General features: G+C 43.1%; 1 protein-coding gene across 6 annotated transcripts in view; it reads left to right on the top strand.

Moving 5' to 3' along the window:
- Positions 1-16,988, top strand: part of ODAD2 (outer dynein arm docking complex subunit 2) — a 93,025-nt gene extending 76,037 nt beyond the window's left edge. For all 6 annotated transcript variants that reach the window (XM_082193749.1, XM_082193750.1, XM_082193746.1 and 3 more), the window contains one exon: positions 16,699-16,988. In XM_082193749.1, coding sequence (XP_082049875.1) covers positions 16,699-16,812 — 114 coding nt within the window. In that variant the 3' untranslated portion in view covers positions 16,813-16,988. The remainder of the gene's footprint in view (positions 1-16,698) is intronic.
- The last annotated feature ends 2,852 nt before the right edge of the window (positions 16,989-19,840 follow it).

Genomic DNA, 19,840 nt, shown 5'->3' with positions numbered 1-19,840 from the left:
ATTATGCTGAAAAGTGGGGGTTGTCTCATACATGGATAGTGCATAGGGTGGACGTTTGATTGAATCATAGAATCATAGAGTTGGAAGAGACCACAAGGGCCATCGAGTCCAACCCCCATTGGTTGCTGGCATGGCTGTTAGCGGCTATTGGACGTGTTATTGGTGGCTGCGTCAATGGCTGGTGTTGATTGGCTGATACTGCGGCAATTGGGCGGGCAATTGGCAGCTTCTGCTGGTGACTGGACAGATGAGAAGTGGATTTTGTGATGCGTGTGGGTGAGCGATATTCGGCAACCCCTTCCAAAATTTGAGTCCCCAAAAATATGAAAAATACACAGAAAAATGCAGTAATTCCATTTTTATATTAGCTTGTGTCACCTCTGAAATCCTGCCTTTCAGTGGTGAAGTCAGTTCACACATTAAGCTGCTAATCATCAAGTGTTCGGCAACCACAGCAACTCGGGCGAAGACCCATTGTCAGTCTAATCCCAGGCAAGAGACGGTAACAGCCCCTGAGATGAGCTTATCATTACCTTCTTTAGTCTCTGCTTTGGTACGTTTCTAATTTAGGAACATTTGGACAACAAATCTGGAAATTGGCACCCTTATCTTGGCATGTTCTGAATATCTTTTAGTCTTATAAAAAGAAGCCTGTCCCACCAAGCTGTAGGTTTATTGGAGCAGTTCAACAGAAGCAGAGCCCTGCAGCCCTTTGGGTGATAAATGAGCCATTTCAAATAAATGGAGCTGCAGCCAATTTGTGCAGAAGGAATCATTAAAACGTTTTTAAATAAGACAGTTTTGAAGGTTCGGAATATATAAACAAGGTATGCTAAACCCAAATATATACGGCTCATTTTAATGGAAAAGGTTGCTGCTCTCGGCGAGTCTTCCAACTTTAAGAGGATTTGCCAAAAAGCCAAAGAATCTGGCAGGGGCCGTAGATAACAGTTCCATCTTTCATCTAGGTTTCTCTTCTGTATTTATCTTGCTTGAGAGAATGCAGGGAATGTCCTTTCCTTCCGACTTGGCATCCTTCCTAAACCACAGAAATACACTGAGCAGCTTCTTGCAATTGTCTCAAGGCAAATTTCAGTTGAGGAGACTTTGTTGAGAAGTCAGGCTGGGATCCAAAGGGCCCTTTGCCTGAGTGGAAAGCATTCTTCAGGCGTGCACAGAGGGGTCACTGGTTTTCCGTCCTGTGGATCTCCTTGTGTTGCCTCTCATGCAACTCTGGAAAGTTCCCTGTTCTACATAAGTGGCCTTTAGTGAAGGCGGATGACAGAACCCCTGATTTGTACTTGAAATAGCTTTGAATCCTGGCTAGGGTCCCTTTAATTTGAAAAAGCTAGAAGAAGACCTCCTGGGGGAACACTGTTTGTAAACAGTACTATCACATATATATATATTAAAAAAGTTATATGTACAGTTAATAAAATGAGTTTCTTATAACTGGCAGATACTGGGCTTAGCACACGGAGGCAGGGTGCCAGGTTATTACTTTTGGCATTGAGCGAAGCGAAAATAGTTTCCTTGCAAAAGAAACTATTCACAGAAGCTGAACATAAGAAATAACAATAAAAATGGTATTTCAGACTTCTTGACTAGCCTTTTTGGCATTCATTGAAAATACGATACATTTCTGCCTGAAAACAGCAAGTTTAATTTTACTAACTAGATAAAATTTGTAACTATTGAACTCGCACTCCGGGGTCACCACATTTGTATGCATTTATTGATACCCTTTTCTAGAACTTGAGGGTCTTTTCAGTTCTTGGGAGCATTTTTGCAGAGTCTAGTAGATAACGGCCACCTCAGTGATGCCATAGCAATGTATTTTTGTGTAACATACCAGGGATTGGTTATTTGTGAGCATTAATATGGAAGCAGCAGCTGTTATACCTATTTATTTTTATGGAAGTAAAACAGGTACAGGAGGGGAGTCTCATTTTTACAGCAAGGTCTCCATTCATGTCTTTGTAGCTACAGAGGAGAGGAATGTTCTTCATTCTTTGTTCTTTCTTTGTTGGCTGGTTGCTTGGCAGGCTCCAAGCAAGTGGCGAAGCTTATATATCTATTTGTAGTCTCTAGGTCATGCAGCACCTTTAAAAAATCTTCAGTCTTGTAAAAGTTCTGAAGTCCAGCAGCTGGTGGGACAATTTAGGACTGGATAGGGCCCTAAGGGTGGAAACTGGAAAGCTTCTACTCAGATCTACTCTACAGGTGTGCAAAAATATCAAATAATGTTTTTAATCCTCTTAGGCCTTCAGAAATGTATAGAATATATTAATTTGACATTTACTTCACCCCACTTATTATGCTTCACCTGCAATTCCTTATGGAATTGCAGTTTTGCATTGATAAATGGCCAGGCATTGAAACTTCCTGATTGAGTCCTGCTTCCCTCTTCCTGCTTGACTCTTCCTCCATTCAGGGCTGTCTGCTGTTTTGGGTTTTATTTGCAAACTTCTTCTTATTATTATTATTATTATCGTCGTCGTCGTCGTCGTCGTCATCATCATCATCATTATCATCAGTCACATTAACAGAAATAGCAGCAGCAGCAACAGCAGCGATGGTGATGATAGAGCAAGATAAATAAATATGTATTTTTTATGAAGAGTAGAAGAAGAGTTTGGATTTGATATCCTGCCTTTCACTCCCCTTCAGGAGTCTCAAAGCGGCTAACATTCTCCTTTCCCTTCCTCCCCCACAACAAACACTCTGTGAGGTGAGTGGGGCTGAGAGACTTCAGAGAAGTGTGACTAGCCCAAGGTCACCCAGCAGCTGCATGTGGAGGAGCAGAGACACGAACCCGGTTTCCCAGATTACGTGACTACCGCTCTTAACCACTACACCACACTGGCTCTTTATAATAATTTTTAAAGCCCCACAATTTTCTAATCCAGTGTTTCCCAACCACTGTTCCGCGGCACACTAGTGTGCCGCGAGATGTTGCCTGGTGTGCCACGGGAAAAATTAAAAAATTCGAAAGATTTTTTTTTTAAGTCAAATTTTCGATTGGGGCGCCGTCACTAGATGACCCCTGGGGTTCCCTCCCTCCCTCCCACTCTGCGCCTCCCTCCTCCTCCTCCTCCTCCGGGGAGGCCCTTCCTGGCTCTCGGCCAAGGCTTGGCGGCTGCCACTCACTCACTCGCTCGCCCACCTACCCGTCCCTCCATCCCTGCACCTGGCCTCTCCCCCTCCGTCCCCAGCGCGGGGGCTGCCGGGATCCGTAGTCCCCTCGCCCTTGAGCTCCGCGCCCGCGCGGGGTGCGCAAACTACGTTTCCCAGCGTGTCCTGGCGGGCCGGGCGTTTTGTTTGAAGCACTCTTCTCCCGGCCATGGAATGAGCGCAGCGGCGGCCGGGCGGGCAGGGGCTCTTCCGCGCAGACCCTGCGCAGCCTGCCTGCGCCCCCGGGGAGATCGGGCGGCAGGATGGAGCCCGGGGATCTCCGCGGAGGCGGAGCGGCGGAGGCGGAGGCTGCCCCCCAGGTAGGGCTGCGTCGGGGGTTTTTTATTTTTGCAATGCTGCATCCGCGCCGGAGGGGACGCATCGGACTGCGGGGAGACCCCTTGGCGGGCGTGCAAGGCAATGCATGCGTGCAGGCGTTGCATGGAGTGCAGTGCAATGCAATGGCAACGCGGCACCCTGCATGCATGCATGCATGCAACTTCCACCGGCGCTCCGGACTTGGCAGGTGAGGGGGGTCCCCAGTGGGCGGCAGAGAGAGCCGGGAGGGTGAAGGGGAGCCGGGGGGGAGCCGCGCTGCTTCCCGAGCCGAGCCCGGGGGAAAACTTCGGCGTCGTTGCGCTGGGTGTTGGAAGCGGAGGCTGGCGGGGGCCCCTCACCTGCAAAACCTGGTCGCCTCTCATATATTTCGTGCATTGCATTCATCACCCGCTTTCTCCTCCAAGGAGCTCCCGGGGGCGCGCGTGGTTCTCCCCGTGTTATCCTCGCAACAACAGCCCTGTGAGGTGGGTCAGGCGAGTGGCCCAAGGGAGCACCCAGGGATTGTCCTGGCCAGGTGGGGTGATTTGAACCCTGCTCTCTGCCCGGTCTTCGTCCTCATTTAGCCCCCACATGTGCATGACTGTGCATGACTGAGGTTTTCCCCCCTCGTCTTGGCTATGGTGTGAGTCTGTGCTGTTAATTAATGGGGTTCTGCCTTCGGAGAAGATGAGCCAGCCCTCAAGGAGGTGATTATGTAATTTGCTAGCAATTCATGTCCCTCCCGGCGTGACGCTGCGCGCTGACGTCACGGGGCTGTAATGGTGGTGTGCCTCGAGATTTTTTTCATGAAACAAGTGTGCCTTTGCCCAAAAAAGGTTGGGAAACACTGTTCTAATCACTGTCCAGAGATTTTTTTGGGGGTGGGGTGGGCAACAGTCATTGCCCACAGGTTCACAATCCAAAAGAAATGAAACAACAGGGAAAAGGGATGGTGAGGGGAGAAAACTCTAGCACCAATTCCGAAAGGTACACAATTGTTACGTTTAAAAAATGGTGCTTGGTTTTTGAAGGTCTCCCCACCACTGCCCTTTTTATACTTTGAATGAGCTTTGACAAGTAGGGGGCAGTGGCTTTGTGAATAAGAAAGCCGATCAATGATGTGCACAGTTCTGCTTCTTGACCGACACCAGAGCCCGCAAACCTATGCCGTGCAAATTCTGCTTCTTCTCAAGCCACAAGAATGAGTTCTCCTGTGTGTGGTCTTGGTGAGAAGGTTGTCTGTGCAGCAGAACTTCAGCCACAACATTTTCATAATAGACTCATTACTTACATGTTCTTGCCCTGTACACATCCTCAATTTCAGTCAATATGGAGACCCACATTGCGCTTGAGCACCTGTGAGGAGCACCTGTGAGGAGCTCACGGCCACAGGGACTGTCACATTCCTTTCACATGGATATGTTTCTTCTTTCATTGAAAGAAATGTGCTCAGCTTTTAGAGCAGGAAAGCTCCTATTTGGATCTCCCACACTTTAAAAACCAACAATTGCTGGATTGAGGGAAATATAAATAAACTTCTGGATTGAGACAAGTACAAGTTTAGAGACTGAAAAGCAGTTAAGAAAATGTAATGTTTAGAGACAAAATGTCTGAAAGAGCTCCAGCTCTAGCAGAACTGTAGCTGCAGATCAGATGAACTAAGCTGATTTCCCCTGGGGCTGAGACTTAGTTATTGGTAAACATTCTTGGGCTTCTGACAATTGCACTTTTATGCCCCAGTACAGAGGTTTTGAAAATCATTTTGGTTTAATACACTAGACCTCCTCCCATCCTCTTACTACGCTTATCCATTTTAGAGGGATGCATTCTGTTGGGGCACTATAAGCTCCTTATGGTTGAGAGATTCTGCCGTTTGTCAGGGCTACCCAGTGAACCCAAGGCTGAGCCGAGATTTGAACTTTGATCTTCTATCTCCAAATGCAGTACTTCATTTGTTCGGACCTGTTGAAACCCCATCCATAGGGGTCAGAATGCTTGGCGCACATTTAGCAGTGCGCTGGTATGAAAAGACAGTTATACCATGGCATGTAAATTGCAGAGGATAGAAAGAAAATATTGTAGCATCCTAGCTGCTACAAGGAGCATAACTTTTTGTAAACACACACCCCACAGAAAAGTACCGTATTTTTCGCTCTATAAGACGCACCAGACCATAAGACGCACCCAGTTTTTGGAGGAGGAAAACAAGAAAAAAATTAGTCTGAATCTCAGAAGCCAGAACCTCAAGAGGGATCGCTGCGCAGTGAAAGCAGCAATCCCACTTGCTGTTCTGGCTTCTGGGATAGCTGTGCAGCCTTCATTCGCTCCATAAGACGCACACAAATTTCCCCTTACTTTTTAGGAGGGAAAAAGTGAGTCTTATAGAGCAAAAAATACGGTAAACTATTGTCAGAAAGTGGATCTGCCTAGATCCTGTGTGTAAAGGGGCGTGGGGGACCAAATAACCCTGTTTATTCTTTGAATGTGTATTAGAGCAGATGAATCTGAACAAGCCTTCTAAACTCAACAGAGAACCAGCAGGATGGGTGTATTTGGGGAAGACATTCCACAGCTGCGTTATCACCACTCCACATTCCCATAGAACAAACTTCTTCAGAGTGGCACATTGGATAAAGCTTCCCCAAGTTTAGCTTAACTGGTGATGCTGGAGAGGAAATATCATATAAAGTAGGGGTTTGCAGCAGATTTGAATGAAGCCTGAACTAAACCAGAGTGAAGCAGCATCTCTTTGAAGTGCCTTTAACTGAAGTTGGGGACCTTGGAAGCCATTTTACGGGTGATTTGGCTATTTGAACAGTGTCTGCAAAACTTGGTTTTTGAAATCGGGATTCAGATTCTGACCCAGGCTGAATTTGGCAACGTCTGAAACACTTCAGATCAAATCAGACTGTTTTCTAGAGTGCTGAATAGGAGTCCATACTGAATCATGCAGTCATTGCATACCCCTAATATATAACTATGTCAAGTTTTGGTTAACTGAGCTATCCATTGGGCCACCTTGCCAGGATGTTAGTGAACAACACATATCCATCTGCTTACACTTCTGTTTTTGATTTAAACCCATTGAGAAAGAGTCTTTGTGGTGTTATTGAATATTTTAGCTCTGTACTCTGAACTTTATGCAGTCTTTAGATAGCTCTTTTAAATACAGACTGGAAAAGTAGTCAAGGTAATAAAATGCTAGCAGAAAGCTAGGACTTGGAAAAGAAGAACTCTGCTTACCTTACATTAATATATAGGAAAAGGGAAATTCAGGCTGCTAACAATATAAAGCAATTGAAATAAATATAGAAAAGAGAATCTAAGGCAGATAAAAGATAAGCAAAGGGGGATATGGCAATGGTTGAAGAGAGTGAGTCCCATGGGTGAGACTTGTGCAGATGTACACAGCGAGGAGAAAAGCAACAAGTCTGGCAAAATCCATTCCCCCTAATGTCTATTACACATGGTGAGTCACCTGGCTCCTCTTTTAATCTTAGTAAAATGAGTTTCCATTGAATGGAAGCAAGTGTGTGTGTAATATATCTATCACAAAGAACTTTGTCCTGTCTGTCAGTTCAAGTGCCTTCTTTGTATGTTAATCGTCTTTCAAAATACAATAGCATAAACATAAAATTGAAAAAACACTTCAGGTGAAAGTATGCTATAAGACCTTTGGCTTCATATTTTCTGGATTATCAAAACTATTGCTTTTCAAGGGATGAATTTTATATCCCATAAGACTTTCTGTACTCTCTGAATGTTTACGGTGATTTGAGTTTTTCTAAATGTTGAGCCAAAACTCTTAGAGTTGTATATAGACTCCAACATTCTAATTTTAATGATGTAGACTAATGGTTCTCAAAATGGACTTCAGTTGAATACTTAGCCAGGTAACATCTCCCCCCCCCTCCAGTCAATGGGTCTCCAGCCTGACCTTTCCCCTTCTCAATCTAACTTAATAGTGCAGTATTGAAGAAAGGGATAGGCTCTGCAATCCTAGAATCATAGAACTGTAGAGCTGGAAGGGACTCCAAGGGCCATCTAGTCCAACCCCCTGCAATACAGGAGTCTCCAGTGAAGCATCCATGACAGATGGCCATCCAACCACTACCTTAAAACCTCTGAGGAAGAGAGTCCACTCCCTCTCATGGGAGCCTGTTCCACTGTTGAACAGCTCCTACTGTCAGGAAGTTACTCCTGATGTTTAGTTGGAATCTCCTTTCTTTTGACTTGAAGCCATTCAGGTCCTACCTTCCAGGGCAGGAGAAAACAAGCTTGCTCCATCTTCCACGTGACAGCCCTCTAGGTATTTGAAGAAGGCTATCATATCTCCTCTTAGTCTCCTCTATAACCAACTCCCTCAACTGTTCCGCACAAGGCTTCCAGACGCTTGATAATCTTGGCTACCTTTCTCTGCACGCATTCCAGCTTGTCAATACCCTTATTAAATTGTGGCACCCAGAACTAGACACAGTACTCCAGGTGTGATCTGACCAAGGCAGAATAGTGTGACAATATTACTTCCCTTGATCAGGACACTATACTTCTGATGATGCAGCCTAGAATAGCATGAGCTCTTCTCTCCCCCCCCCCCCCGCTGCATCACACTGTTGACTCATGTTAAGCTTGTGGTCTACTGAGACCTCTAGATCCTCTCTTCAGCAATATTGGCTACCCCTTCCGGTTTGATGTCATCTGCAAATTTGATGAGCACTCTCTAAATATCTTCATCCAAGTCATTTATAAAGATGTTGAACAACAAAGGGCCCAGGAAAGAACTCTCTGACACCCCACTTGTCCCTTTTTTCAGGATGATGAGGAAACATTAGTGAGTACTCTTTGTGTTTGGTCATTCAACCACCTAACTGTTACCTTGTCTAGCCCACATTTTACCAGCTTCTCTGCAAGAATATCATGGGGAACTTTGTCAAGTGTTGATGGGTAATGTAGCCCCACCCCACACTTTACTGTTTCCAGAGTCCAAATATGGTTCCTTATTAATGTACTACTTATTCATAAGCCCGTCCCTGTTCTCCATAAAAGCTAGTGGAGCAATTGGAGCTCTGTTGACATAAGAGGAAAGGTCTACATTTGGGAAGATCATGTTTGCCTGTTGCATTAGATCCTCTTGCTCCCTGGTCAGAGAGCAGGTGTTCCCCCATCCAGGCCCTTTTCTGATTGTAGATTCTTACCCTTCCTTTTTCTCCAAGACTATTCACCTAACCTGTGGAGAAAGAGGAAGGATGTGCAATCATGGAAACCAGTGAACAGGATAAACTCACTGCACACCAAACCCTGTTGTCCTCCACCAACGATTCTGCATCTCCTGCTCTTTCTTGCTTCTCCTGTCCTCTGCTCCTTTCGTTCTTTTCCTACATTTTCTATTCTTCCTTTATTTTTCTCTACCTCCAACCTTGTCCTTCTGTGTGTTGGTGGCCACATCAAAGACTCAAAAATTATTTATACAGCTTACATATGCTTGAATACAGCTGAACTAAGATCATGGCCTGGATTCAAAGAGCCAGAAGCACATGCCCAAATGCTTTGTCATGCACACTACGACTTCCCTCAAATACCTTGCATGACCACAAGTTATGCTATTTGGAAGCCCATTCTTAGGACATCCTGATTTTCAATAGCAGTTTTCCAAGGGTGGGGGCAAATTGCAATCAGGAACTCCCTCCCTCTCTCTCCCCCCCCTCTCTCACACACACACCACTTTGGATTCCAGCCCATATCCATATGTCAGATTATTATAGCATTTGCCACAGGATTAGATCCCCCTGCTAATTGCAGTTATCTACAGTTAATTCTTGCCCAGTGGTGTGTTCACAGTTTTGGATAATACCTCATTGTAACCAGTTTGGACTGATCCAAATCCTTTAACTTCTTTCAAAAATAGGTTTCAAAGTCCGCATATCCACTATTGCCTATTTCCATAGGGACCACCCACCGTTGCTCTGTCGTTGTTTCTGCCATGTTCCTCATGCAAACACCATTGTAAAACATCAGCTGAAATTCCAGCCAATGCATAAACATTTATTAATCTTGCATTAAGCTGACAGTTACTGTGTTCACATAGTGATAACAGATGATGTGCTAACAATGGTTTCGTGGAGCCAAGCAGACGCATTGTAATTATCAATGTGGGTCACCCGTAAGAGTAACTTTCAGTTAACTAGCTTTCTTGTTTTCTAGGTTTATACTCTCAGGAACTTTAAAGCATGCTAGACAACATTTATAAGCTTCCCCCACCATCTTGTAATTTTAATCCCTCTGGTCCTATGCTAAGGATGAAAAAGGAGTAATGGTTATTCTTTCCTAAGGACAGCACATATTTCTGCTTTTTTAAATTAAAGTGGCCCCCCACACTTAAAAGAAGTTCACTAAATACAAATGATATTTTTACCTATGAAGGTTAAAATGATTCTGGTTTTAAATCTGTAGTACACATCTAAAACCTACCTATATGAGGAAGAGGCTTGCACAAGTTCCAAGAGTCACCTTGTAATTGTATGTTTCTACAGATTCTGATACTGTGTGTTTCTGGGTCACTCTGTGCTCTTTCCACTTCAGCCTGTGTTTTGGGTTCTGAACAACTCTGTATAAAAGTTCACTGTAATGGATAATTTAGAATCTGATGTTACTTTCCCCTCTTTTGCCAAAGTGGGTGAAATTTACAGGTATAGGAGCCCCTTCAGATTGGATTAAGCCTGCCAAATTGCAGGCAGATAGAATCCAACAAAAATAGAGTCCAATAAAAAGAGGACATAGAGTCCAGCAAACTCAAAATAATAAAAGGGGCAGACTCCATGACACATCATGCATAGTGAAACAGTGGCATTCACTCCCACAAGGATCAGTGATAGCCACCAACCTAGATGGCTTTAAGAGAGGATTAGACAATCTTGGAGAAAAAGGCCACCGATGACTATTAGCTTCAAGGGTTATGTTCTGCCTACCAACTGTCAGAGTTGGTATGCTTCTTGAATACGAATTGCTAGAAACCAAAAGAGAGGGAGAGTGGTGTCATGCTCAAGTCCTCCTTTTGGGCTTCCCATGGACATCTGGTTGGCCACTGTCAGAACAGGATGCTGGACTAGACGGGCCACTGGTACACCAGGAGACGCCTTACCATAAGTGTTCCTAAGAAAGACTTGAAAAGAAGGCAGTCAGCCCCCTGGATCCACCTTCTGACATCTCCTGTTTGTTCTGGGGTAAGGTCTTAGTGAGCATCTTGGCTTAATGCATCCTCTGATGGCATGCCAATAGTTAGGTTTCAGTCCAAAAGGGAATTTCCCAGTGTCCATTTTCAGCTGGAATCTGTTCACTTTCGGCCACAGTATCAGAGGCCAAGTTCTCTTTCGGCAGTGTGTGCGTTCCAAATATTGTGTTACCCTTTCGTTCATCTGGAAGCAGAAAGAAGCTCTGGATTTAAGTAGCAATGAAATGGCAACTGAGTTTTCACCCTAATTATTTTTGGATTGTACCACATGTTGTATTATTTATCATTTAATCAAACAGGAAGCCTTTTTTTCACAGAGGCAAATTACTTGTGTAAAACAACACACAAACCTGGGTGCCTCAAATGTTTCCAGTCTCTGATTCAGTGTTGAAAGCAAAACGTTGGCTGCATCTAGACTGATACTTTTTTGGATGTGTTTCCACCATATGTTTTAGTTCAAGACAATATTTTCTTTTTATGTTGTATTATAAAAATCATGTAAAATGTTCTTTTGGAGAATGGCTACTATTCCTCTCCTTTTGCTAATTAGAAGATCACAGTACAAGGAATCTGACATCGTTTCATAAAATAGTATGTGGAAAAAGCAAAACACTAAACTGGAATAGAAAAGTGTCACCAGTAATTTCTAGCATCACTCAGAAACAATAGCCTGCCATTGTGATAGTGAAATGAAGCAGCCATGATGACATTAAGTTAAATAAATATATTGCAAGCTAAGATCAGTATTTATGTTGCTCTCTATTACTAGGTATGATTGCAGTTTATTTCCGAGAAGGGTAAAACACATTTCACCAAAAACATTAGAAGTTTTATTTTGAAAGCTTCTTTGGCAATGGACCTCTTGAGAAAGTTGGGCCCACATAGACACCTCCCCACATGTGGTTCAGCTACTGCCTTTGCACTTCTGATGTAGGAATGGATCAGTCTTTTTTCAGTGTGTATTTGTAAGTCTGTTCTGCCCTGTCTCAGCCCCAATCTGTTTTACACACACACACACACACACACACACACTACAATTTACAGTATTTTGGTATACATTTCCCCCAAAGCACATGGGGTTTGTATGCATTTAAACAAAAATATGCATTCTTGTATGCATGTGTGTTGAGCGTGTTTGTAGAATCTAAATGAATCAGCCCAAGATTTATTTATTTTTAATGAAACCCTTGTTTGTTTGTTTTGCCAGACTTACAAAAAATGGCAGAGTTGCTCTCCTGTTTGCATGGTATTGCCCGTGGCCATACTGTCCCAAACAAGCCGAATGCCATCTTGCGGTTTATGTTTTCAGTGAGACTTTTTATGAAATGTCTTTTTAAAACTATCAATTCTACGCCAGTATAATGGAACTGATCGTGTGATGACTTTGCTAGTGGGAATTGTGACTCACATCCTCGTTAGAACAGGAGGCTTGCCAAGTGTAAGGATACACAAATTTGTCATGCCCATGTTTTATATTTTTAGGTGCAGACTTAAAACATCTTTAAAAACACACACACACACACAAAGATGTGAAGTGGCTCCAGAAGGGTAAAGAATCATGAAAGAAACAAAGGATAAAGCAATAGTTTTAGAGGGACTTCCCTGGGAAGAGGCACTCACAAATGCTGTTTTAGTCATAGGAATCTGGTTTAATAAATTGGTTACCAAGTCAAAATCATCCAAAGGACTTCTACTGTGAAAATTATTTTGGGGTTCATCACTGAGGAAGGCAGAAGATCTGCTGTGAACATGCAGGATATAATTGTAAATAGCCTATTTTTAAAACACCATACTTAAGGCTTTATTGAAACCACCCTATGTACACTATGTGCATGCATATTTTTGGTTTTGAATCTGGCACATGGAATACTTATGCCTTTAACTCATCTGCAAGGTTTGCAGGAAAATTGCTGCATGCCTGAGGGAACATGTTGCAATTAGAGTTGATCAGAATTGCAGTTCGTGGAAAGAAACATAAATAGGGGGTGACATTTCAGGAGTTTTGTGGCGGAAAGCATGTCAGTAAACACAAAGGATATAGAGAAGCAGAGCTGAGCAATGCAGTCATTTCCTAGGCAAGCGCTATGCCTTTGCTATTAACTGATAAAGCACAGAAACATCTGAGTCTTCTCCCCTGTTCACTGATGTCAGTGACTAAAGTTCCAGTTCTCTCCTTGTCATCTAGGCTGGGGTCTAACTTTGGGACTACAGTGGTACCTCAAGTTACAAACGCCTCAGGTTACAAACACTTCAGGTTACAAACTCCGCTAACCTGGAAGAGTTACTTGAGTTGAGAACTTTGCCCCAGGATGAGAACGGCGCAGTGGCAGCAAGAGCACACCTCTAGTTGAGAAAGCACACCTCTAGTTAAGAACAGTCTCAGTTTAAGAACAGACCTCTGGAACGAATTACCGTATTTTTCGCCCTATAGGACGCACTTTTTCGCCTCCAAAAATGTGTGTCCTATGGGGCGAATGCGCACCGACCCCTCTCGCTCTCCAGGCTTCAGGAAGCTATCCACAAGCCTTGGGAGCCCGCGGGAGTTCCCGCCGTGCTCCCTAGGCTTGCAGATAGCAGCCTGCATCCCGAAGCCTGGGGCGCGCTGGGGCGGGTTCTCCCAAGGCTTGCGGATAGCAGCCTGTTCTGGGGGCTGGGGTCGGGGGAAGCTCGGGGGGGGAATAATATTTTTTTCTTTATCCCCCCCCCAAAAAAAAACTAGGTGCGCCCTATGGGCCGGTGCGCCCTATAGGGCGAAAAATATGGTAAGTTCGTAACTAGAGGTACCACTGTACGTTAATTTTATTTTTGATAACTGTTACAGAAATTAGCGGCCTTTGAGTGGTCCACAGAAGCATGATTTGCAGACCAATTCTCACACCATAGTGTTCATTCATAGTGTATGCCACAGCTGTCATACTGTGCAGACATGTCACAGATCACTTTTCAGTCACAGCACTCCATTGTATTTAAGAAGTGCATTTCCCTCTAATGCTAGCCATGCCCATCAACAGATAATGAAACCCGGCATGTGTTAAATGTATCACTTGGTAATTACCAGGTAAACTGATTGTCTGAAGATGGCCTCCTCTCTGAAAATCAGACACTAGGTATTCTTGCTTTCAGCAAGATATTATTAGCATGTTGTGGATCGGGAAGGAATTCTTGCGTAAACAGATTTCCTGGTGATTATGGGGTTTTTTGTCTTAAGGAAAGATAAAAGCTCCAGAACCTCCAGGCATCTGCTTATATAAAAATTCCTTCCCAAGCCACAATGTGGCAATATTTCCCTTGAGGCTTGAGAGCAAGAACATTCAGTTGGTGTATAAACCAAGTGCACTGGAATAGACAGGCCCAGTTTGTCTATAGAGCAAGTGGAATATTTGATTGAACTCTCAGCCTGTGGCAGAACTGTATGATCATTTGCTGGTGCCCCATGCTCTATAACACTATCCCGAAATGCTGCTCTTTTAGCAAGATACAATGACTTCTCTGCTGAGTGTGTTGGCCTTGTCTGTGAACTCAGCTAGGTGTGGCAATTTAGGTGCTACACCCTGGTAACAGACTCTAATTTTATTTTATTTATTAAATTTATATAAATGCACCGTGTCTTTTAATTACCGTATTTTGCTCTATAAGACACACTTTTTCCCTCCTAAAAAGTAAGGGGAAATGTGTGTGCGTCTTACGGAGCGAATGCAGCGATCCTTCTGGCTGTTCTGGCTTCTGGGATAGCAATGCAAAGCCTCTTCAGGGCAGCGGGAAGAACGATCCCTCTTGCTGTTCTGGCTTCTGGGATTCAGAATATTTTTTTTCTTGTTTTCCTCCTCCAAAAACTATGTGCGCCTTATGATCTGGTGCGTCTTATAGAGCAAAAAATACGGTATATGGGCAAGTCTGAAAATGGTGCTTTGGATTAAGGCAAAATCCTGCTCTTGCTCTTCTGAGTTGGTGTAGTCGCTGACCATGTTGCAAAATCCTACCTTGAGAGTTATGTGATTCTGTGGATTTTGTGCTTTATATGTAGAAACCTAGTATTTTTATTATTATTTTTAAATGGAATTCAAGCAAGAAAATGAAATGTTTTTACAAGTTACATTGAGAGGTCAGAGGGTGAGGGGTGACTGGCAAGATGCTTATTCAGTGCATTAGTCTAACACAAATACTTCCTGAAGTATGAAATGCTTTGATCTGCATTAGCATGTACCATATGTGTGCAGCTGTGATCCGTGTTTCCCAACCACTGGAAGGTTAGTGAAAGGTAGAATATAGGTCTTAAGTCTGTGTTCAATTTCTGCTTTTATATTCAGCAGTTCATAATTTTATGTAATACTGGAGCTGTATGAAAAATATGCACAAGGGCTGAGTGATAACAGATTTTTTTGTGGTTTGATTCAATGTTGTTTGGGTGGATTCAAAATACTCAGGGCTGCAGGCTGAGAAGAAAAAGGGTTTTAATTAAGACTATGCGACTTCAAAATACCCGAGGCTACATTAAAAGTTTGGGAAGCTTTTCAAAATGTGAGGTTCTGTGTAGCTCCTTTAAGATAAATGTTTAAGCAGTTGTGTCACAGGCTAGCTGCCGCAAAATTGCAACAGAGACCGGGAACAACCTTTTATTGGTGGAGAGCATAGATTTTAAGTAGGCATACTGCCATGTGGTTGATTCTGTACTAAGAGTATTTCCATGGGCAGCGGGGGGCGGGGAGCTGGATTTGGCTGATCACGCCGTAAAAGAAAAATTGGGCTGTTGGTTGTCAGAAAATTGATGACAGGCCACAGTTTTTAAAAGAATTTATCTGAAATCACAATCCTGAATGTTTGCACCTGCAAAACCGACTAATATTTTTTCCATTGACTGTATAACATCAAGTTTTAGAGAAATTCACCAATGCAGTGGTTGGCATTTCCTATCCTAAGCATCTTTGAGCTTAAAGGTTTCAGGTTTCTGCTGAAAAGAACAGTCCCATCTTGAATTCCCACCCCCACCCCCTAACATTTAACATAATGTAACATAATGCATTGTAAGTCACTTGGAGACATTGGGTAGCAAGCAACTAACAAGCCTAATACAATAGTAATAATAATCAAATAATAATTAATAGCAGACTTACTCTTCCTGTTTCCTCGTATTTCTCCATCTCCACCATCAGCAGCCAGTGATGTGGAGCTGGGGCAGAGCAGCATTTTAGTGTCAGCCTTTTGTTGAGCCTCACATCTCATTTCTGCCCTTTATGGGCACTCCACATGCTACTGAGCTTTTGCCTACACAGCAATTAATGCCCATGTAGATGTGAGTTGTTCTCTGATATGGCTACACAAAATTTGACAGCCCCTTTCTGTACTGGCTACCCCATCTGTGTGCCTTCAGCAGAAAACAACATGTCACGATATATGCATAACAAAATAGTTTTCCTAAGTGGAAATTTATCTCCACTTAGGAAAAAGTGATACATGGCATGGCAATAAAATTCAGCTGTTGGAAGACTCTGACCCTGGAATCAGCTTTATCTTTGTGAATAATTTTGTGGAACAAACATAAGAGCAGTCACACTGGGTCACACTAAAGAATTATCTCTCCCCAAATCCATTCTTTGACCAGCGACAATATCTGGATGTTTCAATCATGACATTTAATGAGGGTGGTCACTCTTTGCTTCAAACAACCTTTCTGAGAAATAGCCTGTGTTTTCTGCCTTACAACCATTGATATGCTTATCTTAAATACATCTGTTTAGCCCTTTTTGGAACTCTGTTATCCTTTTGGCCACTTTTCGTTCCGTGGATGGATTCTTTTGAGAATCCAGCCTTGCAAACTCCGTTCCAGAGCTGCAGAACATATGGCTATTTTCATTCATTACTGGATATGTTTCTCTAGGCATGTTATTTTAAAATAATTTATTTTCGGTATAATGGTTTTGGTTTGGAGCTCCTTCTCATTTCATTTTTCTTTCTCTTGCATGTTGTTATTTTTTAACAAGCTTCTGCTGGGTATGGCAGGCTCCACGGACGAAACGCTTCAGGAAGCAGCAGCTGGTTGCATAGCAAACATCCGAAGGCTGGCTCTAGCTACAGAGAAAGCAAAGTACGGCTGAAACTCCAAACACAGTTTTCACCACGTCCTCTGAATTTTCCTTTTTAGTGCTGCAGCCTGCAAGCTCAGAGTGAGCAGACACTGGATTAGAATGCCTCAGAAATGTGCATTTGGGTTATTTTTACGGCTGATTTACATCTGATCAGAATTAACACAAGAAGTAGATAGGGAACAAAATTTGGAAAAATCCCTTAATTTAATTTACCATACTATTTTTTCAGTCCCTCTTTTAGTCCTTTTTTTTTTTTTACTTTATCTAAAGTTGCACCAAAAAATGTAAGTTTAAGAACATTGTCTCTCCACATCTTTGTGTGTGTGTGTGTGTGTGCGCGCGTGCGTGCGTGTGATGGGCATATAATAAAGATGTTTTCCCTTACTGTGTGTGGTTGTAGCCTCATTCCTGGGTGTCTCGAGCAATTCTTTTCTTGCTAAACCTGTCTAATCATTCTGTCATTATGGCTTTGCTTGTTTGAGTGCTTACAAATCTCCAGAGAGGACGGCATACACCGCATGCCCCAGCTTCACATCTGGAAATGCACAAGTACTTCAAACAGACGGAATTGTCCACATGCTTCCAAGACTTCCCCAAATATCACTTTAGTTCTAGCAACGCTAAAGAAATCACTTAATTGGATTAGAGTCACGTTATGAACATGATTAGAAGATCAAGTGTTAAAACTCCCAACTAGATTCACTAAATGAGAAGAATACAACAAACAAGTATTTTAGGCTTTCCCGTTGGAACTCTCTCATCATTTCCCTCTTCTGACTTAAAGCACATCTACAGTACAAATGCACCCTGTGTTATTTTACCATTCTATCATGGCTCCCCCCCCCCCAAAGTACCATGGGAAGCAGAGAGAATCTTTAGAATTCTTTCTTGAAAATCCCTAGTTCTCCCCCCCAGTTTCCAGAATTGCTTCAGGTGAGTGGTTGTTAGACACTTTGTCTGTGTTGTAGATATGCCCAAAGTCTGTGTTCCTGGTATGGCACCTGTTGATGTAGGACAGGGACTGTGCTATTTTTATTCATTTGTAAGCCTCTCTGGGAGCAATCTGCATCACCGTGGACACTGAGAGCCCCAGTAGGCAGTAGCTTTATCCTACATATTGCATGGGATAATAAACCAAAAATAACCTTATAAAGCAATCTCTGCTGCTTCCATTTTTATTTTTTTCATAAACTAAAACATTCTTTTTGGATTGTTATCAGAATGCTTACAGGATTCTGCACTCCTTTCCAGGGCCGGCCCTACCATTTCACGGCGTGAGGCAGCCCACCTCAGACTGCAGATCTTTGGAGTACCTTTAAGGGGACAGAGTTCATTACTCAGTTTATTATTTGACTGTCATCAGTGGTGACACCATTTTTATTTTCTATCTATAGCATCAAAATGTCTTGGAGCAGTTCTGTCCTCTGATTTTTCTTTAAGTTTATTTTTCAAATCTAAATTCTAGTTGGCAGGTGGTTGGCAACATTCATTTTATTCTCAAGAGTTGAGGCTTTCAGAATGCGTTTGGTATCTTTTCCAATTTGCTTGGGTCAGTTTCTTGGTGAGTGTAAATCAACAAAACCCCAGTAGATGTCAAAACCACTAAGCCTTCTTTCATTAAGAAGCTGGGGGTGGGGGTGGGGATATCTTTACCATTCACAAAACCATTCTCCTAGGGAAATACTATAGCACTTTAGGAAGAGAGTTAACAGAGAGGACTTTCCCTCCTTTGAACTGAAGAGAAATACTTGAGCTTTCACCACAAATGTCTGTCAGCAGACAAGAAAGCCTTTCTTTTATCACTTCCTGCTTGTATGATTTATTACTTGATGACAGACACTCATTATCAACTAATCAATTGTCCCAGGATGCTCAAATAGGCACTGAAATGTGAGCTTTATATTCATTTCCCCTTAAAGTTCAAGCATATGAAAATTTGTTATGACCCACTTACACACTGTTTTATCTTTCTCTTGTTAAGGAAATATCAGATGTGTATGTATACTAACCATTTTAACATTTCATCTTTCTTTATCTCAGGAAATAGGGTCATAGAATCATAGAATCATAGAGTTGGAAGAGACCACAAGGGCCATCGAGTCCAACCCCCTGCCAAGCAGGAAACACCATCAGAGCACTCCTGACATATGGTTGTCAAGCCTCTGCTTAAAGACCTCCAAAGTAGGAGACTCCACCACACTCCTTGGCAGCAAATTCCACTGTCGAACAGCTCTTACTGTCAGGAAGTTCTTCCTAATGTTTAGGTGGAATCTTCTTTCTTGTAGTTTGGATCCATTGCTCCGTGTCCGCTTCTCCGGAGCAGCAGAAAACAACCTTTCTCCCTCCTCTATGTGACATCCTTTTATATATTTGAACATGGCTATCATATCACCCCTTAACCTCCTCTTCTCCAGGCTAAACATGCCCAGCTCCCTTAGCCGTTCCTCATAAGGCATCGTTTCCAGGCCTTTGACCATTTTGGTTGCCCTCCTCTGGACACGTTCCAGTTTGTCAGTGTCCTTCTTGAATTGTGGTGCCCAGAACTGGACACAGTACTCCAGGTGTGGTCTGACCAGAGCAGAATACAGTGGCACTATTACTTCCCTTGATCTAGATGCTATACTCCTATTGATGCAGCCCAGAATTGCATTGGCTTTTTTAGCTGCCGCGTCACACTGTTGGCTCATGTCCTTGAATAGAAATTCAGACATCCTCACGGGCATGTGGTAGGTTTAAAAGCACTAGTATGTGTAGGTGATCTTTAAAAAAAATAAAAAATAGAAGCAGCAGTAAAGAAACTGGTTTCCTCTTTTTTTATGACTGCACAATTATCAAAATGATAGGCATCTGCCAATGGGTATCACAACAATGATGGCTGATTCTCACATGCCTGCACATCACACCTCATTGCTTCCTTACTGTATCATGGCTGAACACGTGAACAGGAGCGGACTTTGGTTTTTCAGATTTCAGTGGCGCCCTGTGCGAGGCCAAAATTCCCCAATCCACCTCTTGATTTCTATTTTGTTCAGTTCAC

Source organism: Podarcis vaucheri (assembly GCF_965113315.1).
Source record: "Podarcis vaucheri genome assembly, chromosome: 12".
Classification (NCBI taxonomy): domain Eukaryota; kingdom Metazoa; phylum Chordata; class Lepidosauria; order Squamata; family Lacertidae; genus Podarcis; species Podarcis vaucheri.
This window is presented reverse-complemented; position numbering and strand designations above follow the sequence as displayed.